Source organism: Lepidochelys kempii, chromosome 6 (genome assembly GCF_965140285.1).
Source record: "Lepidochelys kempii isolate rLepKem1 chromosome 6, rLepKem1.hap1, whole genome shotgun sequence".
Lineage (NCBI taxonomy): Eukaryota > Metazoa > Chordata > Testudines > Cheloniidae > Lepidochelys > Lepidochelys kempii.
This window is the reverse complement of record NC_136385.1, coordinates 88,392,400-88,418,645: the sequence shown is the minus strand read 5'-3', so window position 1 is coordinate 88,418,645 and position 26,246 is coordinate 88,392,400. Positions and strand designations below refer to the sequence as shown.

Sequence of the window (26,246 nt, the reverse complement as noted above, 5' to 3'; positions counted from 1 at the left end):
AGTCAGACAACATTCATTCAGGTGCCTAAAGACAGATGGGGATGTCTAACTTCAGGCATCTGCATTTGAAAATATTGGCCTTTAATTTTTAGCTAATTGGAAGCCTGTATTCTCTAGGTATGAAAAGCTGTTTTGGTCTTCCAAATCTATCTACTGAAACTGAAGACAACTGACATCATCAGTGCTGATTTCTAACCAGGAAGGTAGCTGGTATATCCCAAACAGGTACCGTGAGCACAAGTTTCCTCTTTTACAAAGTTATAGATGGCAGCAAGTAGTGTTTAGCAAATGGAGCTTTCCTAGTTCCCCTAGTTCTTTGGTGGAAACAGATTAATTTGTTTTTCTGTCAATTACTTAAATTAACACCAAGCCAGTAGAAATAGCCAAGAAATAAAAACAAACACCATATATGCAGAAATTGATTGGATACACAAAATAACCAAAACTGGCTCATAAATTATGGAGTATGTGCTATTGTAGGATGGGCCCCCAGGTGGATGAATATAATGTGTACTATATTACAAGATACTGGTAAAAAAACTGAAGGCCACAGCTAGTTAAATGGCATGTGTACTTTTGCTTATGACTAGTACCTACCTACCTATGTGAGTGGAATGTAGCTAAACCTACCAGCACTGTTTCAGGAAATCAGAACTAGTTGGTTCAGTTCACTGGATTTGCAACCCCTGAATTTCTAATTTATTCAAACCTAAAGGCTCCAAGTGCAACGTCACACTAACACTGTAATGTAATATATGCCAATTTCATAATGGGTGCCGGATTCTCACAGTGTTGGCCTGCAACCAGCTAACTGAGAGAGTGATCAGGAAGGGGGAAAGGGAGAAGATTCAACAGGGGCAGGGGAGAAGGCAGTACCAACCATGAAGAGGCGGAAAATCTGTGGAAGAGAAAAACAACAGAGAATGGAGCAGATGGGACTAACACAAACCACAGAAAGGGACAAAGAGGAAGGGAAAGAGGTGAGAAGACAATAGAAAAGAGGGATGAAGGAAAAACAGAACATGGAGATATAAAGGATGAAGAAAAAAGGGACAGAGAGAAGAACAAAGTGGGCAGAGACAATGGAATAAACAGAGGAACAAGGGTGGATACCAGTGTGACAACAAAGACCAAGAGGAAAGGAGATGCTAGTTCAGTTTATGTATAGAAACAGGGGAAAAGAGACCAGGGTTCATTTCAGAGATATGATGAAGCAGGACAGCATCCCACTTTTACCCCTTACCTTAGTTCAAATCAATTGATTTTCTCCCACCACTCTCGTCATTCTCCAACGCCTTCATTCCTGGTGGCAGTGTTTCTTGTCAGAGTCCATTAAGAGGCACTGTGTCTCATGGAATAAATTTTCTTTGTCATTCTGTTCTTGTGTCTCTACTGCCCAGATTTTCTGTTTTCACTTCCTCCTATATTGTCTTTGATCTCGTCTCTCCCTATTTTCATGGTAAATTTTGAATAATGTAGAGGAACTAGGGTAACAGTGTCACAAGTCATTGAAAGTGTGGCAAAAATTATGAAAATTGCCATCTCTTCTTTTCTTTCAGCTAGTTGCCAAGCACTACCTTGGAGGTCTATTGGGTAGAGCTCCAGTCTGACTCCACCTGTCCAAATCTTTGAGTCTGACCACATTCCCCCACTCCTTCCTCTCCAAACTCTCCATCTGTGAGAAGTGATGTCCTTGTGGTATGAGATAGAGAAGACAACAGGAAATAAATTAAGACATGAAATGGCAGATTCACCAAAACACTCTAGAGTACTTTGAACCACTTTGACAATGCAAAGCAGCTGTAAACCCAGGTTTATCAGCCAGTTAAGCCAGGTTTATGGCTGTTTTCTGTCATTGGATATGCGCAAAGAAGCCAAAGTCTACCAGTGATTTTAGACCTAAATCTTTATTCTACTAAAACCCCACAGAAGGAGTTGCTTTCTTTGTTGACAATGTCTGCTCTGCACCCTAAAACTCTACCCCAAAGTTCATCAGACTGGCATCCATTCCATTATGCCACCTATTCCCTCCCTCACTACTAGCACAATGAAACTCTAAAACGTCAAACGTCATGGACATTTTTAAAATAAAACATCATAATTCTGGAATCCATGTCTCCATCCTTATTCATCATGCTCTCCTCAAACACTCAAACAATCCCACTGGCCCCCCAGTCAGTATTTAACATTTATTTTTTACTCAATATGAGTCATGCTAATATTGTTTTTGCAATGAATTTCCTGTTTTAAAATGAGAAAACAAAACAAAAGTGGTATTTGGAGAGAGAGGTGAGATCTTTCTAAAAATTCTACAATATAGAATATAACTTATAACAATCTCAATGAATTAAACTTCTGAGACATACAAGCAGGAAAAAGCTATACATAGTGACTTAGCAGAAAATCAATCTTCAGGACAGCCTTTCACAGAGAATCCAAAACTAATCATAAAATGCCTCTATAGTAGGGTTTTTGGAAGTTGCCCAGAGGGAGAAGAACTCACGGAAATGAGCTCATACCAAGATTATACAACGTTAAGAGGTTACTGCTTAAAATGACTTGATTTACTAAGAAGAGAGATTAAGAAGGGACAAGACGAACTACTATAAATAACCTGCTTTGGGAGCAGGCCTGTCCTTCAAAATTCAGTTCAGTGGGCCATATTCTTCTTCCTATCTGACAGGAACATCAATCCAGCAGATCCAGTATATTTGAGTCATGCAACCACTTTACAAATTTGCTCTGATTAACTAAATGTCAGCCACTGGAAAATGTTAATGCTTGTGCTAGGATGTTGGAGGATACGCAGAGTAACAGAGAAACATGGCCACCATATTACCCCTAGAGTAGATCCCTATTACAGGGTACTCCTGAGAGAAGCTGGAAGGGTCATATTTTACAATTCACCCACCTCTATTTATAGTATAGACTAAAGAGGCTCTGCTCTCATATAAGCTTGCAGAGACTTGACCACATGTACGTCCCTTTAGCATTATTTAATTAGTCATATGATATCATCACATATCAATAGAAGAATAATCTTGAAAATATATTGTATGGTATAAACCCCTTGGAACACTGGGACTTAAAAACAGGGCCATTAGTGTACAAGCAGTTGAACTTCTATAAAGAGGAATTTATTTGTTACCAGAGTGTTGTGTCTCTCTCTATACATCAATAGTCAGTTAACAGAAAATGTGCCAGGAGATGGCTCTCAAGAATATGTAGCATTGTTTAGGGGTCAGGTAGTAGAACCAAAAAAATTTCATTCTTTCTGGACACTGCAAACAGATTCCTTTTACAAAAGCACTTTACATAAGTTTTGAACAGTACCCATCAGTTCTTCTAGTAAGAGCGAGGGCATAATCTTTCCAGGAGAGAGGACCTCTTCAAGTGAAAGAGGACCTCTGAAGCGTCCCCAAAAGACCTTCTGGGTCTCTGAAATGGCCTGTTTGCCCATGAGACCACCAGCTCCCACTTCACCATTAACTGAACAGCAGAAGATCCTAGCATATGGCTGTCTCTGATTATATCATATGTACATTCAAACATGATATTTTTGAAACAGGAAAACTAAACAAAAAGCTTTTTTTGTATTAATTCTCACTTGAGTAATAAGCCCCCAGCATAGTGGCCCATATTGTCAACTCAGTGGGTATAGGCAGTGACTCAGGCAGGTCTCATTCCTTACCAAGCCTTATCCCACTGGTAAGGACTACTGTGAAAAGTGCTATAAGGCCTACCACTTAGGGAGGGGGAGATGCATTCTGTCATGCCATGGTGGGAAATAAGGGGAAAGCAAGGAAATCCACTCCTAGGCAGGAGAGGTTTTAAACAGTATATTTTTGCCACATGGATTTACCAAGAGCACATTTTGAGAATATTTTACTGGTTTGCGGAAATGAACATTGGAAACAAAGTATAAATGGTCATAGATTAACAACCTCCTCCTTCTCTTGATCCCTGATATTTTTCAGGGGAGGAAAAGACAAGATATTTTATGTACGCGATACTTTTCAGGGGAGGAAAAGACTTATCTCTGGTTTGGAAACTGAGCTATTTGAATGAAGGAGAGTTGAAAATAGAAAATGAAGGCCAACCAAATTAAAAGGAGCTAATCCTTCCCTATAGATCTGGAGAAATATCCAGATGGAGCAATGCAGAGTGTAGACTATTATCATGATACATAAGAACTGGTCAAAATTGCTTCATGGTTTTTATCCTGAGCCACAATTTGTTTAAGGAGAATTTAAATAAAAAATCATCCTCAATGAAACAGGGGTGCTGCAACAATTTTTCTGGTGGGGGGTGCTGAGAGCCATTGAACCAAACTGTAAATCCCGTATATAAGGGAAACCACTTCAAGCCAGAGTGTACCGCAGTGCTCCCTAGTTCCAGCACCTATGCAATGAAATGTATTTGAGTAACGGTCAAGCTAGGTCTCTGCCTTCCTGTCTCCGGAGTGAGGCGGTTCTCAACTCTTTGCTGGGGATGGCAGGGAAGAATTCAGGGCAAATTAATGGAGAGCTTTGCTTGATTGTTCAGAAGGAAATTATAACACGGCAACAGTGAATGAGTCCTTTGGTCGGCTCCAGCATTCTTTTAGTCTGAGATGACAAGTTTTGCAGGGGATCCATGTAAGATTGGTGGGGAGTCGCAGATCTGATAAATGTAATTAATGCTTTAGCTAGAGGCGTTCTTTGAAACAAAGCAAGGAGTTCAGTGTGATGATAAGTCAGCAGGCAACAGCTCTGAAGGTGGATCACAATACCTAAATGACAGGTGTTTGAAGGAACATTGGCAGGTCTATTTTGGCCTCCGTTTTAGTTTGTGTTACAAAAAAAAAAATCAAGTTCCGCAACCACAAGATCAATAGAAATATTCCTATTATCGGATTATAAAATGTCAATGGAAAGAGACTTTTCTGAATGATCAAACATTCCCGTTTCTGAGAGTGCCTGCCACCCAGCCATTGCAGCAGCCAGCTAGTGCACGCCAGCTGGGGAGCGAAATTAGCACAACACACAAATAATAGTGAACAGTGACATCTGACTGAAAGTAAGAAGTCGTTTGCGTTGTCCCAGCTGAGTAAAGTGCGAAGCGGAAATTGTACAGCGCCCAGGGACAACAGACATCAGATTGTTTTCATTCTTTCCGTTTTAAATAGGTGTTATTGGAGGTACAAGGAAGGCACTTTCTGTTAATATACAGACTTTTCAACCTCAGCATCCGTACAATAAATGCAGAACGCATTGTCTAGTTTTTAAACGTAATCATATTTGAAGTCAAATACTTTCGGTAACTGAAGAGAAGAAAATATATTTTTAAAGTATAAAATCAAAACTTGCTCACATTATAGGTAACCAATAGGACTATTTGCCGGAGCAAGGCGAATAAGTTTAACCTCTGAGTCTTGGGGGAAGAAACAGTCAAACGGGCAAGGTCTCTTTTCCCCCTCCCCCACTGCCCTCCATATTCACAAGCTTAATTAAAATCGGTGGAGAACTGTAACCAAAAAACAGACACACAAGTAAATCATTTTGGTCCTGCGCCTTCTCTCTTTCATTCACTCACTTCTAAAAGCAAATATATACCTACTGGCAACTTTCTCCCTTGGTTTTCATCCTAAACCTAACTGCTGAAACATAATCCATTTGGGAGCTTTGTCCCAGCGGGCCTGGGGGGTTTTGTACCCCAGAGTTTTAATCCACCGCGGCTCTAAAATGTTTAGTGGCCTAACAAATCTAATTAACATTACTGTTCGGCGGGGGGGGGGGTAAAGGGGAGAGACTCTCCTTCACTCTCTGCTCAAGCTATATACTACTCCAGATTAGGGGCTGCAGGATGGCTCCCCAGAATTGCTGGCATTTGCAATGATTAGCGTGGAAATAGCTTAGGGTGGCAGTTGTAGGATTGGGGGAAATACTGATTGTTTTTTTCTGAGATGAGTCTTAAATATAGTGTGGTTTGTTTTTTTTAAATAAAATCCTTCACAAATGCTGGCAACAACCCCCTCCCCTAGGGTAATAATCCCCCGCGGATCCTAATGTGCCAAAGCTATCCATAAACAAGAGACTGTCCAGACTGCAAGGGGCTTCCACTCAGCCCCTGATTCTGGGTTGGCATTTCTCCCTTCCCCCTCATCGCGTGAAGTTCTCCCCCTCTCAGCAAAGTGCGTTTTAGGTAAAGCGGAGGTCAGTGTCTCCCGGGGACAATCCATAACGGCACAGCAATGCGGCACCAGCACCCTGGCCAAATCTGCCCTAGAACAGAGGAGACTCTCGCCTATAAATGTTGCTCTCTGCATAAAATAAATGTCCCTTACAGCGGTCTCTGGGCAAATGACAAAGCCAATGACATGGGCTTTGGGGCAGAGGATGGGCACTTTATTATAGGATAAGTGTTACGAGCCGAGGTGGGGAGCTCGTGGAATTCTGTACCAAACACCGAGAGCGCGGTGCAAGATGAGCCAAAGGGGACTCTCTCCGTTTGGCCAGAGCACCTCTTGGAAAGCCGCAGGTTATCTTCGGGACCTGCACCCAAGAGGCACTATAGAGTCCCGGCTCAAAAAGGCTCATTTTCATACACAGCCTCAGCTCCTGAGACGATGAAGTGAGGGTTTCCCTTTCATTTCCTCAGAACTCAAAACCGGGGAAATGTGGACTCATTCACTTCAACCCACCAGACTTTCTCAGGTCCCATTGAAGTAACCAGTGGAGTGAGCATCTTCGACAGAGGGAAAGATGTAGATTTTTCCGACGATTCCTAACCGCAGTTCCTCCCACCAGGGCAATAGATTTCAAGGGAGTATTTACAAGGTGTGTTGGTGGAAAATAACCTTTACTTACCCGGACACCCATTCATCTTACCCTTCAGGAGTAGCGGACTGCAACGTGTGTTAAAGTGTTCTAGCAGTGTTCAGTTAGACTGTTTAAACCGCTCTATTACGGTTTCTTTTGTTTCTGCTGTCCATATTTAATTTGCTCAGACATCTGGGCTGAGGGAGGAGAAGCGGGTTATTCAATGAACAGGCAATATATTCATAGGAAGTCGCCTCTAAAGACTGGATCTGAATCTTACCTTTGTTATTAACTCTTTTAAACTAAACAAAGCTCGTTTAATGGCACTACATTATTAGCGCGAAAGGTAACACTACGTTGTAATGATCCTCAGATAGATAACCTAACATTCCATTACACCGCACAGCGCCTTATGTTGGCAGTGGTTTCGTGTTTCCACCCACTCTCTATGCTCTAAGAGTAATTATTTTTTATTCTTCTTATAGAACGTTACCTATAAGGCAAAACTCACTGTTCTGCTTGCTCGGGCATTGCCTTGGGACTATCCCCCCAAAGTTAACCACGTCTAAGCAATGAATCTCGCTCTAACTGAAAAACGTAAAGCGCCTTTCCTCTCTCCCAAAGGCAATGGGAACTTCACAGACGGCGTGCGCGTAAGACACTGACATCTATCATTCGCGAACAGGTCGGGAAATTGGATAAGGTGTGTCTGGTGCTTTGTAAATCACAGGGTAAATTGTACCGACCTTACACAGCCAGCAATTTTGTGGAGCCTACACAGCCGGGACTTAAGGAGGCGCCTTTGGCTTTTTCAGGTTATGATTTCAAAACCCGTTGTGAAAAAACAAGCACCCTGTCTGGAAATTGTTCGACACCCTTTTGTTGTAAGTGTGGTACTCGTTTGAGCCTGATCCACCAAAGCGTTTGAGCACGTGCCTAAGGTTGAGCACACAAGGAGTCCCATTGAAACGAGTGCTTTGCTGAATCGGCTCCTTAGTTTTCGCTGCTTCTACCTTGGCTCCGCTTGCACATGAAAAACATCTGCAGAGCGATACATTTTTGTTTTACATGTTAAAAAAGTGAAATACACCCTTCTTGATTTGACATCAAACAACGTTAAACCAGTTAAACCAGACGCCGAAACGCGCAGAAATCTTTCCCCTTCCCATGCAGAGAAATGTATGGAAATTCTGCTTTTCTCTAGCCCCCGGGTTGAATCTGCCTAGAGTAGCTCATCTGATTCCCATTTGGGAGGCATGCTAGCACATATTTAAAAAGACACTGTTAAATTTGAAGAGCCCTGGACACGCTTTAAAAAGCTGCTCCTTGAGTTCCCAGCCCCCGCAATCCAGCTGATGAGGAAAGGCGCTGTGGTTATGGTGGCACCGTTTCCATTGGGATTGGCACCATTTGTTTGACGAAGTCTCCCATTCTTCCACATCCTGAGTGTTATCAAACGGATTGTGTGGGGTCACAAGCTATTGAAGAACCGTCCGTGTAGCCGCAGAGAAGAGAATAAAGCATTCTGCAGACATAGGGTGCAGACGGTGGCATTCTCATGAATATGCTTCCAACAGGCGAAATGAAGTTCATCTTTCTTCTTCCTCCTCCTCCTCCTTAGCATTTCCTTTTAACTCAAGCGCTTTAGTAGACAGCCGCACCAGGTAAAAGAACACACCGCTGCCAGGCAGTTAGGTAGGATCAAACCAGGGAGTTCGGAAAGGCTGGACTTCAATTGCTCTGAAGGCAGCTCTCCCAAAACAAAGTCGGAAAGGCAGTTTAAAAACAAAAACAAACTTTCCTGATAGTTGCATAGGAGACTGAACTACCCTGCTGTAATTAACCTGGGTGGCTCAGTGATAGCATTCCACTAGGATAACTCATTTTGCTAAAAAGTGTATGCAAGTCATATGATTTGCAATAAACAATCCGTGTGCGTGCGTGTGTGTGTGTGTGTGTAAGCCAAATTACAATGAGAAAAAGCGAGTTTTACCTTCATACATATCAGAGACGCAGGACAGATATAACAATCACATCAACTTTCCTTTCCAGGATCCAGCACAATCCACCTCCGCACTGATCGGGTTAATCTAATTGAGGAATATTTGGAGGCCATTTGATATGCATTCGTTAGAACAGGGGGACAAATAAGAATGATTAACCACAAAAGTTTTGAAAAGGAAATAATTTCAACACATTAAAAAGGCACATCTGCACAAAGACCCACTACTCTAGTGTATGTGCAGAATTATCGTCAAATAGGAAGCCCGCGCTATATTAAACGGGCAATTAGACATTACTCAGAAAGATACAGGTTCCAGTGATATTTCGTAGGAAAGGCAAAATACGGAGGATTTTTAGACGTGTCATATGCATAGCTAATATCCTGAATAGAAAACATCCCTTTTCCCTACCACCAACAATAACTTTTTGCAATAATTAAACTGAGATTAATAATTGAGTGGTTTTGGAATTAGGTATAATGTAATGTAAACTCCTTTCAAAAATATATTTTTCTTGCCTGTTTGTGCTGCAGAATTTGTATTTTTCCATATACTTTTATGTCCTGTTCCTTTGCTAACGTAATAAAATACGCACGAGATTTATGTGGAAAATCCGCAAAAAAGCTTCGAATTTTAACCGAATATTCTCATCAACGAAAGCACTGAAATAAATGTGTAAAAAAATGACAGATTAAAGCAATTATCCCTTGGCAAAGGCAATGAAGGAAATGTTCCAACTAATTAGAAAGACGAGCGAAAGACAAGAAAACAGGACGTCTCCAAAGCAGACCCATTTCTAACCAAAAGTTGTCCTTCCCTGATTAAGATGTGCTATAGGCGACACAACAGACTCACAACAAACCCCCTTTTCGGTATTAAGGCTGGAGATAACCTGGTGCCTAAAGAGGCAGTTGAACTGATTCAGAGGAACTGAGGGCCTGATTGAAAAAAAGTTCCACCGATTATATTTGTGTGGAAAAGCTCACGTCTTGCAGAGCTCTAAAGTATAATCAAGGCGCAGGCTTATACTTGAAGGGTGTTAATTCTCATACGGGAACCTACTTTCTCCTAAACCGTTTCTTGCCTACTGAATGAGAGCCTCCCAATTGAAGTAAAATGATCCTTATGTCTAATATCAAGCACAGTCACAAAGCGACTGGCCATTTATGCTGCCACTTTAGACAAAGATATTTAGTTATTCCCGGGTAGCAAGTGCACTTTTGCATTTTTAAGCAGGAACAAGCAGAGTACAAACATATTTACAAGTGCAATTATTAAATAGTTATTTGATGCTTTATAGTCACTAGGTTAACTGCACCTTTTGCTGCAATTTTCTTAATATTCAGATAATCCCTTTATTAAATTAGTTCCCAATCCTTTGAGCCAGTACGTTAAAATCCATAGAAGGTTTTTCGTTGCCTTCAGGAGAGACACTGATATGTGTGATTTGTAGTTACTGTAAAAGTTGGAAGATTCCTTCAAAGTCTTGGCAATAATCTGAGTCACATTAACTATTAGAGATATATATGTATTAATATGAATGGACTCTACATTTACTTAAAACTCGACTGGGCAAAATATCACAAAATTCAGGGAACCAAACCTTCATTGGCAGGATGATGGACCAGATGACCAAATAGGTCTTTTCCATCCCTAACTTCCTTGATTCATAAATAACCTTAGAAACCATCTTTAGCGGTGCCATAGGAAGCCTCTGACACTGCTCCTACTAGAAAATGACAAATGACATTTTGTTTTAAGATATTTTTCAACAATCTATCACCTATTATTACTTTACATATTTGCAAGCAAGCTTCCATCTCTCTTCAAAGTAAAAGCTAGGCAAAACGATCTGATGATTTAATGTACAGGAACCAGACGCTGACTGTGGCGTTGCATTTGAAGACTTATTATGATATATGCTATAGAGAAACCTCCTCCGCAACGTTGTTAAAATGTAGGTGCTGTTCACTGCTTTTCTACCAGACAATCTTTTGGGCATCTCTAGGACCCTTGGTATTGTGCAATGCCCAGTGTTGGAAACGGTGCCTCATATATGAACGTTAGCTCCTCAAACTATTCTAGGAGAGATTTCTCCCTTCAATGTTTCTTTAAACTCGAACTTAGTGGGGAAGGGGGGGGGGAGCGAGGGGAAATAAATCCCTTTGTTCCATAATGTTAAACTCTCTCTAGCCATCCCTCACAAAGGCTGAGGCTATAATGTTAGGCGTCGGAATAGAATTGCAAATCATTTTTCTTTAACTCAGCAAATTTGTCTTTACAAATCACATGAAATTCCCCACCCATAATGCTGCCACCCCAGAAGAATAAAATAAAATTACTTGTGCTCACGGGGTCTTTCAAAAAATACATAAAAAATCCTGACAAGTAAAACTTAAAGGTGTTTACCTTGTCATCAGCATGTAAGCTAATTATCTTGGGCAAGATGTAGGCTTCTATTGTCTTGTTGCTTTAGTGCCTATGCCCCGCCTCTGGTGGCAGCCTAAAACCTGGCGTCTGGCTAAAACAAACGAAAGGCAGCCCTGAGCCTCCACTCAATCCAATTAAGGCGGACTTCGTCCACTCGGTTACGTGTACATCCAACAAGATCGGCGTTAAGGCAACACCAGAATATTTGGCAAAAAAGATTGGCCTCCCCTTCCCCCTTTTTTTTCCAGCCGCCGAATCATGTCGATGAGCCCAAAGCATACGACTCCTTTCTCAGTGTCTGACATCTTGAGTCCTTTGGAGGAAAGCTACAAGAAAGTGGGCATGGAGGGTAGCAACTTGGGGGCTCCCTTGGCAGCCTACAGGCAGTCTCAGGTTTCTCAGCCAGCAATGCAGCAGCACCCCATGGGCCACAACGGGACAGTGACTGCTGCCTACCATATGACAGCGGCAGGCGTCCCCCAACTCTCCCATACCACTATGGGGGGCTACTGCAACGGCAACCTAGGCAACATGGGCGAGCTTCCACCTTACCAGGAGACCATGCGGAACAGTGCTTCAGCCACAGGATGGTACGGGGCCAACCCGGACCCCCGTTTCTCTACAAGTAAGTGAGCCTCGTAGCCAGTGGGGAAAACTTTACGCATAGCTCTGGGAAGAAGCCTTTCCAATGAGCGACTTGGAGAAACCATGTCGGTTGCGGTACAGTGCGGGTTTTGGAGCGGGGTGGGGGTGGGGGCGAAAGACAAGGGGGGAAAGTGGCTTGAAGTCGAAACCAGGTCAGCTCAAAGAGCTGGATCGCGGCAGGGCTGTCTAGGATTGATAACGATCGGTATGTTTTTCCCCCGGCTTCCCAGGCTCCTGTCTTGTTTTAGCTTTTTCTCGGTATCCCCTGTCTCTCGCTTTCCATTTCACCCCCGGCTTGTGGGTTGCTTCGCTGAGACGGAAGGTGTTGTCTGGTCCCAGTGACCCAGCGCTCCATTGCCGAGGGAGAACCGATGGGGAAAATGCCCCACGATGGGAGCGATTTCACTGTAGGCGAGGAAACATTTGGGTGGCTGTGTCCTGGGGGTGGGGGTCCCTCTCCCCAACCCTCCTGCAATAAACAACCGTGCAGATAAGGGCGACAGAGAACGGAAACGCGGCAAACATTGTCATCAGGGCAAGGGACTCGTTTAAATAGATTCAGACACCTTCCAACCTAAATTCAGAATAATTCGCAACTAAATGGGCACATCAAGCTACTTATTGACCTGTCGTGTCTCAGCCCCCCACATGCCTGCTTAACACAGAAGGTGGTGGAAGGGGGAACTCACGTGTATTCCTTTAATACGGCTATACGGAGCGAGATGTTTCCTTCTTTTGGAGAGTGGTTTGAAAGGGGTGTGAGACCCGTTTAAAGATGGAAACTTGCACTAGCTACTGTATGTTCCTAGCACTGCTTTTGTTTCGTTCTCTTCGCTATGTTCCAGCTCTCGGATAGTCCGTGTTTGCACATACTCAGTTATTGGTGAAGGTTTTGCTCCGTATGACCCCTAAGTGTTTGGAATAGCACGGGGGGAGGGGAGGGAGAAGCGTAAATCGTTATCAAACTGTTTCCCCGCTAGTGACATAGCGTGCGGCGGTCTACAGCCCTGCCTGGCTCGGTGCTGGGCTACTACCGGTGCAACCGGCTTAGGTGGGTTGGAATAGATTTTGACTGGGAAGGTGATTATTAATCGGGGAGAGGATCTTGGCTTTGGGGTCAATAGTCGAGAAGCGTGTCTCGCCCAGGCAGTCCCGTGCCGCTAACCGTGTCCTTTAAAATGTGTGATCTTCTTGATTTTAGTATCCCGCTTTATGGGGCCGTCTTCTGGAATGAACATGGGCGGCATGGGGAGCTTGAGCTCGCTGGGAGACGTTAGCAAGAGCATGGCACCTCTCCAGAGCACTCCACGCAGGAAACGCAGGGTCCTTTTCTCCCAGGCCCAGGTTTACGAGCTGGAGAGACGTTTCAAGCAGCAGAAATACCTCTCGGCTCCGGAGAGAGAGCATTTAGCCAGCATGATCCACCTCACCCCGACTCAGGTCAAAATCTGGTTTCAGAACCACCGCTACAAGATGAAACGCCAGGCCAAAGACAAAGCCGCGCAGCAGCAGATGCAACAGGACAACGGCTCTTGCCCACAGCAGCAGTCTCCCAGGAGGGTGGCGGTGCCCGTGCTTGTAAAGGACGGCAAGCCCTGCCAAGCCGGCTCCAACACACCGACGGCAGCTCTCCAGGCCCATCAGCAGCAGGCAGCGGCAGCAATCACAGTGGCTACCAATGGCAACGGCCTTGGACAGCATCAGAACCACCAGCCAAACAGTGCAGGGCAGTCTCCAGATCTGGGACAGCACTCAGCCAGCCCGTCGTCTCTCCAGAGCCAGGTCTCCAGTTTGTCCCACTTAAACTCTTCTAGTTCTGACTATGGCACCGCCATGTCTTGCTCTACCTTGCTCTACGGTAGGACCTGGTGAAAGGATTTTTTTTTTTTTTTTAAAGAAAGCTCTGATGCGCCCAGTCACACAAATCTCTGTCCTGGTCAAACTATTTTTTTTATTTTTATTTTTTAACGAGCGGTTCTTTGAGGAACCCCTAACAGAGAGAGATAGAGAGTGACTTTTAGGTTGTTAAATGAGTATTTAATAAAAAAATAAATAAATCATGGAGCAGTTGCAGGATGGAGCCCATGAGTGGTCATGGTCTGAAGGCTTGGATTTCAAATGTACACTTTGCCAGCGAATAGACCTTGCATGTAAATATAGAGATTTTCGGAGGGGAGGGGAAGGCTTCCGCCCCCCCTCCCCCACAAAAACATTAGTGTCACCCAGAGAAAAGGAAAGGCCCCCTTTCTACTCCCCCAGCCCAGCCGCCAGGGCTCGCGGATGGAGATATTGATTCGTCACAGCTTGGCATTTTTTTCTTCCCTTACTTTTGATGTGAACCTGTAGCTGTATAATGCTGTCAAAAGTTGGACTAAACCCATAGTTTTTAGTAACCTGTATATTTTGTTGTAAAGAAAAAAAATACAATCAACCAAATCAAACCAAAACACACACCCGACCTTTTTTATGGACATTGAACGATCCGTGTAAATCCTTTGGCAGTTTGTTATTTCCGCACATATCCTCTTTCTGTTGTAAACTTATGTAGATATTTGGCTTAAATATAGTTCCTAAGAAGCTTCTAATAAATTATACACATTACAAATATTCTTTTTATTATTATTATTATTATTTCCCTTTGCTTTCCCCCGTAGGTCTCTCTCCCCACACCCGAAAACAAATGGGGAAGCTAATAAACACTGACACTAAAAGCAAAAAGGCCCAAACCTTGCTTCCATTGAAGTAAATGGGGAGTTCGGCCCATTGGTTTCAATGGGAAGCAGGATCAGGCCCACGGTCTGGAGAAGTGATAAGCAAATATACGTGATAACTATATTCCTGCTTTATCTAATGAAGGAATCGAGTCCGAATTGATTAGCCAGATATCAGGGTAGGGAGCCCACAGCAGATAGTTATTCACAGAGAAAGGAAAGTATTCCAGAAGTAGTCACTGAAATTCCAAAAGGCATTTAGGAGAAGTTAAATGTCTGAGGGTATTAGAAACAAACTAATGAGGAACCCACTGACAGGCTAGCAAATGCAACCGTTTTAAGGCGTGTCCAGTTTTAATAACTTGTACAAAGATCATTTCTACCAGGTTTTATTATGTACTTGTATTTTAAGGAAAGTACAGTCACCTTATTTATAATCAAAATAAAATGATAGTTTATTGTGTCCGGCGTGTAGTTTGAATTAACTTTCTTTATAAAAATGTATTTCATTATATAAACACACAGGCGCAAACGCATCACTTCAGTTTGTCCTGCAGCTTTCATTCTTACAAAACAGGCAGGGGAACTACTTTGCTGCGGACGCATTTCGTTTTAACGCAGATTGCTTCTGCTTTGGGGACTGGACTAGGCTGTAAAGAAACAGGTGAAGAGGGGAGGTATGTGTGTAGCTGAGAAACAAACGTGCATGTGTTAGTGATGTACACACTATAGGGATTCAAGAGAGGTACGTGTTAACTTCGGTGTAAATAGACAAAGTAGATATTGTGAAATAGTTTTAACTGGACAATCAACAAACACATTCAATTCACAAGCTTTCTGGCCCAACATGATCCCTTTTGTGAGTGTAATTGAAAATCCAAAGTGCCCAGTGTTAACCTATCCCATCAAGGACCCCAGACCCTAATTTCCTCCAAATCCACTGCTTAGCTGTAATTTTCCCTCCGATTTTTAAATTAAAACGCTGAAATACATCTCACAATTCAAAGATCTCTGAAATCCTGAAGAATCACGAACCCAGTGCCTGTTATTTGAGAGGGAGCGAGAAAGGAGTTAGCGAGAAAGAGAGTGGAAACAAACAAACAAATCTACAGTTTTTGTAGCAGCGCCGGAGGGCTTTATCATCTTAGTTACCCTAGTGTTACTCAGGGAGCTTGGATAAGAAAAAGGAAATAGAGTAAAAAGATTATCTGATCTTTCTGTTAAACTGGAGGACATCACGTGTGTCAGCGGGAATATCAAGCCCCTCCATTTGTATAGTATTCCGTAGGTTGATAGAGGAAGATTATCAAATGGGATAGAACATATTTTAACGTTACTTTTTTCTCTATTAAGAATATTTATTTCAAATTTATAACTATAGGTCAAAGCTAGCATTCAGAGAGCCCAAACAGAGTGTTCGGTGCTGTCATTTAAAATAGAACTCCACGGGGAAAATTGGTTGGAATTTCTTTGAAGTGTTAAACTTCTGTTCTTAGGTCCTGGTCCAAGGGAGAGACCTGTGCTTGTTTAATGCTATACATTTTTAGTAGGTCTAGTTCCTCTCTCCCAATTTTAAGATACACACGAAAGGTGTGAAATGCTATGCTTAAATCGACAGTTTCCCTTTCTTGGGATTTATTTTAGAATCCTTCCAAAAACTGGTAATTTTCAAACTCGAGGGGAACTAGGAATAATTGGAAAATCCGAGAACTATTTTCATGGAACGGAGAAATAAAGTTGGCATGTTTAGTGTGGAACCAGCTAGCGACTTAACATAATAGACTTTGGGCAATAAATGAATTTTATTGTATCTAGACAACCTCATAAACACATATTTGGTGGTGGGTGTAATTACTGTAATGGATTATTATGTACACTGGCTTATCTTTCTTAAACTAAATTTAGTTTCGATTAAATAAACTCGTTTCCACTTTGTCTGATGTCGGCTTAGTTTAAAGTCTGTTTACTTGTTCCTCAGAAAGGTGAATTCATCTCTTTATAAAGCACTAGAGACCAAGCAAACACAATTCAAACTGTATTTACATATCAATCAGGAGAAATGCAAACAAACTGCCTCTTTAACAAATTTATAGAGGTTTTTTTTTTATGACATCGTATTATTAGCCTTTTATCATAGACTTCTTTGTACAGCCAGTTACGTCTTCCATTACGATCAAGATATTCCAATGACTTTTAAAAACATTTTAATCTAAAATTTCCCTTGAGCAGACTCGCGGGAATTTACCCACTGTATAGCTTTCCTAAATTAAAATATATGCTACTGTGTAAACCCTTGCCTCTTCCCGTGCCACTGATTTTCAGTCGCTTGTTAATCAATGCAGAGCTCGAATAATGGGACGTTAAAAAGGCGGGGGATGGGGGGGGGAGGAGAGCTAGAACAGTGATTAAAATCTTTGAAATGCTGGAAGAGAAATACATTTCCAAATGTCTCCGATCACATATAGAAATCAGACCCCGGGCACCATATAGATATTTTGTAGTTAAAGAGATCTAATAAAGAATGGCTGTTTCCTCCATCCGCTCCCCCCTGGCACTGCCTATAGATGTACGAGATTTGCTGAGGGCATTTTTTTCCCTGCTGTAAATAGGAGTTCATGCTTGAGTGCCATGAAGTGTGTGGATGTAGTGGCACAGAAGGCTGGAGAAAAAAAAATATCAGGGCTTCGCCATATTTGCCGTTCGGTATGAACACGTTTTTGTTTCAAACCAACGTCCTTTTATCACCAGTAGCTGAGGAGTCTCGGAAAGAAATACAATCAGAAGGATCGCCAATCTTGGGGTCTGAGCCAAGATGATATTTCTGTTCCCTGCAGTCAGAATAAGAAGCAGTGCAGGGATGATTATTATACACACAAGAAAACCAATCGGGATGCTAATCTAGATGTGTATTGCCGGCATTTTAGTTCAAAAGGCAGTTCAGTATCCTAATACAGTTAGTTGTTTAAAGTGCAGGTCCCAAACAATGTAATCTGAGACAGTTCTAAAATGACACCAAGAGAAGTTGCCATAGAAAAAAGTATATTAGCAGTTTTATTGCAGACAGCGGGTAAAAGGGCCTCGCTGGGGAGTGAGCTCTATTCTAACTACTCATGGCGACTGCTTTTACAAAGGGAACTTGGAGGTAAACACTGAATGGCTCCTGAAGAATTTCAATCCTTTCATGGCAATGTTTGGCGCAAAGTTGACACTATCTTTCTATCTGACCAGCTGCTCCTCTTATGATTCCCATCGAAACTGCCCCCTCCCCTAACAAGTAAATGGTAATATTGTATATATGTATCAAATGGGTACAAAGATAGAAATATTGTCTTCTATGGCAAATTGATGATTAACACGAAATGAGAGCTGGTTGTTTCTGGCTGCAAGCACATTAGGGAACAGGTAAGGTCAAAGCTTTATATATTATGTCTTTTTCTCTAAGGCTTCTGCTCAGTTTCGGATAAAGAAAGTGAGTAAGATGTGTTGTCATAAAATTAAATTAAAATAATGTTAATGCTTAAAGTAACTGAGCATGCAGAAGACTGCTTCGAAAACCTAAAATGGAAAAAGTTAGTTGTGAGATTCAAGTTTAGAGTTAAAGGTTCGGGTTTTTTAAAAAAACGTGATCATTTTTATAATAATAGCAAAGATATGAAAACAAGTTTTATGAGTATGACTTCATTGACCTGAGTTGCCATATATGAGCTTCTCTAAAGTAGTATGTTTAATTTTAAAAAATATTTACAATGTAATTAGCAATATTTAAGCCGTTTTAATACTTACGTCCATATCTCACATTAACAACAAGATGTGAAAATGATTAATATACTTTTTAAAAATATTTGATAAACACACTGGGGCTATTCATGTGATTTTTAATCCATGTGTGGGTTGCATCTCCCTAGCAAATGAATTTACATAATGATCTTGCTACACTTAAAAGTTTTCTTGTATTCGATTGATCAGAACTGCTAATATCTTTCCATACATTGCTTTATCATTGCAATGGTTCTGTAAAGTGTTTCTCGGGAAGCACTTAATTGATTAGATATTCAGAAAATGTCTATATAAGAGATTAAGACAACATAAAGCGGCAAAGAATCCTGTGGCACCTTATAGACTAACAGACTATTGGAGCATGAGCTTTCGTGGGTGAATACCCACTTCGTCGGATGCACGTCGACTTGTATTCACCCAGGAAAGCTCGTGCTCCAATACATCTGTTAGCCAAAAAGGTGCCACAGGACTCTTTGCCGCTTTTACAGATCCAGATTAACGCGGCTACCCCGCTGATATAAGACAACATAGTTTCAATTCAGAAAACTAAAGAAAGAGTGAGATCTAGTGGCCTTTTTCTTTGAGAAAGTGAATTTTCCCAAAGCATCCAAACATGCGCACACCTGGGAACTTCGAAGGAACAAACTTTTCTGTTTCATATTAAAGGTGCAGCTGAAGTGGCTGAGTTCATTTCAGTTTGTTAGTGACCTAATAATGTAACTCCAGGACGCCGCTCTTTTGGAGTTTCTCTCGGTGCTTTTGTTTGGCAAACTTTTTTTGTTTCTCAGAAGCACTTATAAATAATATATTTTTGGCTCCATTTTTGTTTTGATCATTTACTCCCAACATGCCGATTTCTTAAGATATTTATTAGTGTTATTAAACGAGAATACAATCAATCAAGATAGTAATACAATATAGCCATCTTAGCTCTCTCCTCTTTCTGCATCAGTTTATCTTATTGAAAGAAAAGAAAAAAAGACTATTTAACATGGACATTCAAAAAAATATATATATACTAGGCACAACCCATATCGATGCTGCTCTGACAAGCTGATTTATCTGTGGACTACTCAGAACCCAAGCAGGCTCAGTTGAAGAATATGTTACATTGAAACAAAACTGAATCGTTAAGTGGAGGTGGGGTTTTGTTTTTGTTTCCGTTTTTACTCCTCTTCCCCCCAACATATATTGCTAATTATTTAAACTATCTGTTAAAATTATTTCGTCATTTCTAGCTCCTAAGAACATTTTTATATTTTTAAAAGGGTTATGCTTAAAACACTTCAACACTGGGTGTGTGTTTAGAAAAAATTGACTCCATTTCTCCTGACAGGTAATCTTTTTCTGAGGGTTATCTCCCAAATAAAAACAAAATGGAGCATAAAATGAAAGGTTTCAGAGTAGCAGCCGTGTTAGTCTGTATCCGCAAAAAGAAAAGGAGTACTTGTGGCACCTTAGAGACTAACAGACTTATTTGAGCATAAGCTTTCGTTGAAGTGAGCTGTAGCTCAGGAAAGCTTATGTCCAAATAAATTTATTAGTCTCTAAGGTGCCACAAGTCCTTCTTTACTTTTTTCATAAAATAAAAGGCCTTCAAGATCAGCTAAAACATGGTATGCCAAAGTTTTCTATGTGTTTTTAAAATATATCCCTCAGTATGTAATAGAGGGCCTGATTTTGCTCCCATTTAAACCCAGGGGAATTTTGTAATTTACTTCAGTGGAAGTAGGATCCGGTTAAAAATGATCATTTATAATTTCACTAAAGTGAGAAATAATTCTTCTGAAAGAGTCTCTGCTCATTTAATGTAGTGATCAGGCAGATTTCAGGAGTAGTGGGTGGTAACAATTTTCAATGAAGTTCAATTTGTTGTGATCTACGCGCAGCCTTAAAATAAATAACAAAGGAGTTTTGTAGGTAAGGTGCTTCGCTCGTTAATTTAATTTGTTTGTTTATTTGTTTAATTATTTATGGAGTACGGAAAAAAGCCCGATTCTAGACTGGATTGTTGCAGGTACTACAATGGAAAATCCCAAAGTATAAATTGAGAGCTTCTTTTACTGCTGATCATATATGGCTAAATGGTCATGTGGGGGGTGGGGGAGAAGGGGAGAGAAAGAGATTAAAAACACCAAGCTAATCATTTGTTTTACTCAAATGCAAATGCTAACCCTAAATCCAATTAATAATTTCTTCTAATTGTGATGCTTTGTATTATTTATGGCTAATAGCATGGTATCATATTTAAGTATGCTTATGGCTAATGTAATCAAAAGTATATGGCCAACATATACAACAATTGCTTAGTACTGAAGTTATAGAGAGAAAGGTTTACGAAGAACACCGCTCATTAACTGAACAGACTTTCCCTTAACTAGCTAGTGTGCTAAAACAAGAAGGAAGTGGTACACCAGAATGAACACACCAGCTGTGCCTCCTCAAAAACCGAGCGTGAATTATTCTGTTGAAGCAATGTGGGCAGGTTACAACTACCCCAGCACGGTCGCCTGTTAAACGTTAATAGCTGACAAATGTTTCGATTTGCATACTTTTTCATGGGACTAAAATGTGCTCATGTACACTGATAACAATACAGCCCTACCTAAATCCCGCTGGCTTGCCTCACGGAAGTAATCCAATTTAACTCAGTGGGATTAGGTGCGTGAGTAAAACCAGCACAACCTGGCCCGTTTCTAGCTATTTTAATTCTACCCAGACAGCGAATAAGACGCAAAGGTCCTACCAGGATTTTGCTACGTGCGCTTTATCTTATAACTGCTTGTTTACGCCCTGCCGTGTATTTCTGTCCTTTAAAAGAAAACCACCCTTTAAAAATGAATATGCTTGAGATTGTTGTCAAAAATCAGGACCTAGGCGTGGCCTCTATCGCTTCATATCAGAACGTGAATAATGTTATATTTATAGTATAGTTACCTATGTGTGTGATACAAAGCGTCTTGCTTCTGAATTTGTGTGGGTGGGTGTGGGTGGGGGTGGGGGTGTGTTAAAATATCTCTCACATGCACAAGGCATTTAGATGACTGTGAATTGAATACTTTCTGCCAGTTCCAGCTATTTTCAATCTTTTAATCATTCTGTATTTTAACTGGTTATTCTTTGGAAAATACAACTTGTCTGAAAGCTGCCACCGCGTATCACTGGAGGGATCCTTCCAATGGAAACCATCGTCAATATTCAGTGTGTGAGCCATGGCTCATTCTCTCACACACACGCGTGTGTGTGTTGTCCTGGAATAATGTAGAGTAACGCAGGTGGAGAAGCAGAACCCAGGCGCTGAAAATCTGGGCACCGCATTGTGTGTGTGTGGAGTTTAGGGGAAGGGATGACAGAATAGTGTGTGTTTGCGAGTTTGGTTGGGGGAGGAGGACTGGGGCGGAGGCGGTGGGGTGCGGGAGCTATCGTGGTGGAGTCCGCATTTGTGTGGCCGTTGTGCGGTCGGGGTGCAGCCTGAGTGTTTGTGATGGCGCTGGGGACGTTAGGGGTGGTAGTGGAGCTGGTGTGTTGCGGCAGACGGGTGGGGTGGTAGCCGAAGGCGTGATGAGCGTGTGTCGGTGTTGGGGAGGTTGGGGCTGGTGCTGGATGGGTGGCGGTGTTGGGGAGGGGGCTAGGGTTGAGAAGGGCAGTTGAAGGGGTGTATGAGTTGGTAGTGGGGGAGGAGGGTTGGGGGTATTTGTGTGACAGCATACCGCCCTTGTACAATAACCACGCAATTATCTAGCTGAAACATTCTCAAATGGCAAAAAGTTGCAAAATAGATCGACCTCCCTGAGATGAGAAGGAGCTGGATACAGAGGTCTGCAGCCATCATCCCTTTTTCAATACATTTTAAACAAGAGGATCTAGTGAGTGATTCCGATTCAATACACATAATCAGTTTGGAAGTCCTATTTCCATTTGAAAACAGGCCTATTTGCAATCATGAGAGCCGGACATGCTGAAAGATACAGAATGCATTCAGAGTAGATGGTAGGTGATAGAATCTGTAGACAAGCACTAAATATTTTCTCCCAGTTTTCAGACCTTTTACATTATACTTTAATCATGATGTATTTTTAATCTAATATTCCTTTTGAAAATATGACTTAATTGCTTTAGAAAGCAAAGCTCTGACCCACAGCGAGACTCCCTGGTGGAAAAAAAAAAAGCGGGGGGGGGGGGGATACAAGAAAGAACGGTGATTGAAAAAGCATGTTGATTGTCCTACTAGTCTCTTAGGGTTAACAGTCATTTAATCAAGAGTATGCTGGGTAAATGATTTTTGTGGAAAATGCTAACTTGTTTTTAAAGTAAGGACTGGATGAAGAACATTTGCACAGGGCTATAAATAGAAGCTACTATACACACATGTAAAAGTATAAAGGACACATCGTGCTGAAACTAGACTGATACAGACAGGAAGTTTTCTTCAGAAACAAAATCTTCTGAAACACTCAGTTCCAGTAGCTAAGTGTTCTTGCAGTGAATTTCAGGGCCTGAATAAGTGCACAGGATCCAACTGTTGGAAATAGCTGAGACGCAGTTGCCAGAGAGAGGTCATTATTGTATTTGTTCCAAGCCTCTGAAAACAAACTGGTACACCTCACAGTTGTATGCTACAAGGTGAAAAGTTTTGCAATTTAAAGCAATATGTTTTGTTTCTTAACAAAAACATTTTTTTTGTCCTGAAAGTAAAAACCAGACAGACATAACACCCTAATATGGCATCACTGATTCCATGGCATATTACAATCCACAGCCCCTCCAGGCAGACACATCCCACCACCACCACTTCTTAAGAGAGTCATCTTACAAGCCTGATAATATTTTCAGTTCTGCATTCTGTAAAGCTTTTTTTTCTAACTATTCAAGTGCCAGAAGATAAGAGGCCTACAGGACCTCAGTAATCATCGTAATTTATGAGGGGAGTGGTGATGGGAGTTGAGGATTGTCTGCATATAACCAATAGAAAATTAAACACTTTCATAATTGAAAAGATATAACACCTTATTTTTTCTGGGTTCTTTTTTGGCAGGGGGGCACTGAATAAAATCTACTGTAGTCAGCTATCTTGTCTCTGAATTGAGTTGATCATAGTCCTTAACTATTCCTGCAATAAGTTTTATGGGAGACACTTGCTAATTGCAGCTAAAATACAGTACTAAGTTCTGGACTCAGCACCCCTTTCTTCAAACTCCCACCCTCTTTGACATACACACAATTTTATTCTCCACCACTAGGAAGTGAAAAATCAGCCCTGAACATGTAACCTGCTAAGAAGCTGATTTAGTGTGGAAAAGGTAAATACTGTTATTACCTACTTTCAAAATATTACACACAAATTTCACTTGATGACGGATGGGTTTACATAGTTGCTAAACACAGAATCCAGTCATCTTCAACAATTATTGGTTTTATCTTTTGCTATCACCTCTGTTTCCTATCAAAGCCAGAGCAGTGATAAATACATGGACCGATGCAATAAAAACAAGAGTGCTGTATTCAGATGTTTTTGCATTTCCCTCTGATACTAAATTTAAACCATCTATGAAGAATAAGTAGAGAAAAGGGATTCAAGCGTGGACAGGAGGGACAGCTTCACAAATTGCTATTGGAGTTAATTCAGTTGCCTTTTCACTTCTCACACTCTACACACCAAAAGCTAATGTATTATCTTTAGAAACATTTCTCCTCTGTTTTTACTCCAACCTACAAAAACACATTTCTGACATTAGTTGTATTTTAAGTGCATGATTTTAAAGTCTCATCATCGTAGCAGATGCTGTAAATGTGAGCAAATGTTTTCATTTTAGCCACTGAAGAGAAGTAAGTGTCACTCAAATATTATTTCATACTTTTCCATTCCAATCTGCAGAGAGTAAGCTTCCTAATTAGGACCAGATCCTGCATTTTTCACTCAGGCCAAATGCGCATTGAAATGAATGGGTGGAGGCCCCATAAAACTGAATTTGTTGTTCTTGATACCCTGCAGGCTATGAATCATTTTATTGAAATACCCCATATGAAGTATTAGCATGACGAACATCTTCTTTATTCCAGGAGTCTAGACTTCTAGCCATTGATTCATAATGATACCTAACATTCTCTTCTAAATTCAGACAAATGTACAATGTAATTGGAGGGAGGCTACCTCAGGGCAGGGTCAGCTTTGCAGTTTATGGATAAACTTACTCTCCTTGTTATTGTGGATGCAGGAAACCAAGGGCCAAATTGTGTTCCCAGTGTATTTAAATCAGCTAGTTCTAAATTACGTAGAGTTTAACTCTGAAGAACTATCCAAAGTCACAATTAAGAACATATCCAGGATTTCCAAATACAAATGAAAAGGAATTTGAGCAGAGAACTTCCTACAGCAACTGGAAGGAATGTTTACAACAAAAAGCCTTTCATACATCAGTAGCTCTGGGTGTTATTTGTATAAAGTCATTACAATAAGAAAAGTAGCAGGCCGGAGGACTTTTAACGTTAATTTTTAACGGAGAACGTGCAGCAGCAGCAAAATGCAGTAAAAGTACAGGTGCCTGGGAAAGTCAGGTGCCATTTGCCAGCTTTGCGCACACAGTTGGGACGACACCATTTCATTTTTTAATTAATTTTTTAGTTATGGAGTTTTTTTCCACAGGAACCAGGTGAAACTTACATGATATAAATTCGTAAGAGCAATTTGTACACCTCAAAATAGGGGCTGGTACCTCATCTATTCACCCCAACTGCTACCGAGGAAAAAAGAAAAAGAAAAGAAAAGCCACCATTCTGCTCAGGAAATGTATAAGTTTATGGTCCAGATCCAGCTCCTTTTTATTCTCGGGAGTTGTCCCATGGAAATCCAAAGGGTTACTCAAATGAGTAAAGGGAGCAGAATTTGGCTCTAATTATTTCTTGTAAAAATCATACGTTTTCTGTTTTGTTGCTTTTCCTTTAGGGTTCCTTGTACACTTTTATGGCACATTTTCAAATCTATCACATCCCCAAATCGAAGAATAGTTAGGAAAAGGAAATTGACACTGACCCGAGTTGCCTTCATATACCAATTCCTAGACAGTTGTTCATTTATTATTACGGTTATGGAGCTATTTTAGCTGAATATTGTTCAAAGCCAAATTTTAAATTAGGTACTGAAAAGTGGGTTCTTATCAAAACGGTCAGACTTAGCTTTCAGAGACAACACCTACCATGTGTAACATGCACTATTCCACACTTATTTATTTAAACACATATAGCGCATCAATTCCCTTTATGAATATTATACTTTGTTCTATATATCCACGGGCAATCCACCAACAAATGAATATTACTAACTAATTTATAAAAATGACACTGATTTTTCTTTGGGAGTAATATAAGACCCGATCCTGCAGTCCTTGCACAGGCAACAATCCCAGTTAATCGAAAGGGAGTGTTGCTTATGCACTGCAGGACTGGTATCTCATTTACTTACATACTAGATTTGATCGTGGTTTATTGAGAGTCATTGTTAGCCAAAGGAATACATAAAGGTCTTCCAGAAGAAAAGCACTGAACTTTTAAAATACTAGCTAGAAAGCTGAACAAGCAAAACAAAACAAAAACAAAAAATATCCCTCCATGATCATATAGATTTTCTGGAAACAAGGTTAAAACATATAGCATATTGATAAATGATTATATTTGTGTGTGAGCTTATTTGCATGGTTTAAACATGCTATAGTGAGTCAGATACAATCAATATGAGATTTGCCAGATGATAATAAGTAATTCTCTAAAGAGAGAAAGTGAGAGCACTAAGAATCTATTTAATTAGAAATAAAAGTTTTCAAGTGAAAGGATATGGAACAAGATTTTGTTGTTGTTGGTATAGGTCTTTTAGTCATACACAGCTG

General features: G+C 41.0%; 1 protein-coding gene across 1 annotated transcript; it reads left to right on the top strand.

Moving 5' to 3' along the window:
• The first annotated feature begins 11,491 nt into the window (after positions 1-11,491).
• NKX2-1 (NK2 homeobox 1) lies at positions 11,492-14,451 on the top strand. The gene is made up of 2 exons (XM_073350691.2): positions 11,492-11,858; positions 13,080-14,451. Exons 1-2 carry the CDS (start codon positions 11,492-11,494, stop codon positions 13,748-13,750), a joined length of 1,038 nt encoding a protein of 345 aa, XP_073206792.1. The 3' UTR covers positions 13,751-14,451.
• Positions 14,452-26,246: the final 11,795 nt, after the last annotated feature.

Bases quoted from the DNA above. Each gene is read 5' to 3' on its own strand.
- NKX2-1 (XM_073350691.2), top strand. From the start codon at position 11,492: ATGTCGATGAGCCCAAAGCATACGACTCCTTTCTCAGTGTCTGACATC. The intron at 11,859-13,079 runs GTAAGTGAGCCT...TCTTGATTTTAG, and splicing joins GGACCCCCGTTTCTCTACAA to TATCCCGCTTTATGGGGCCG.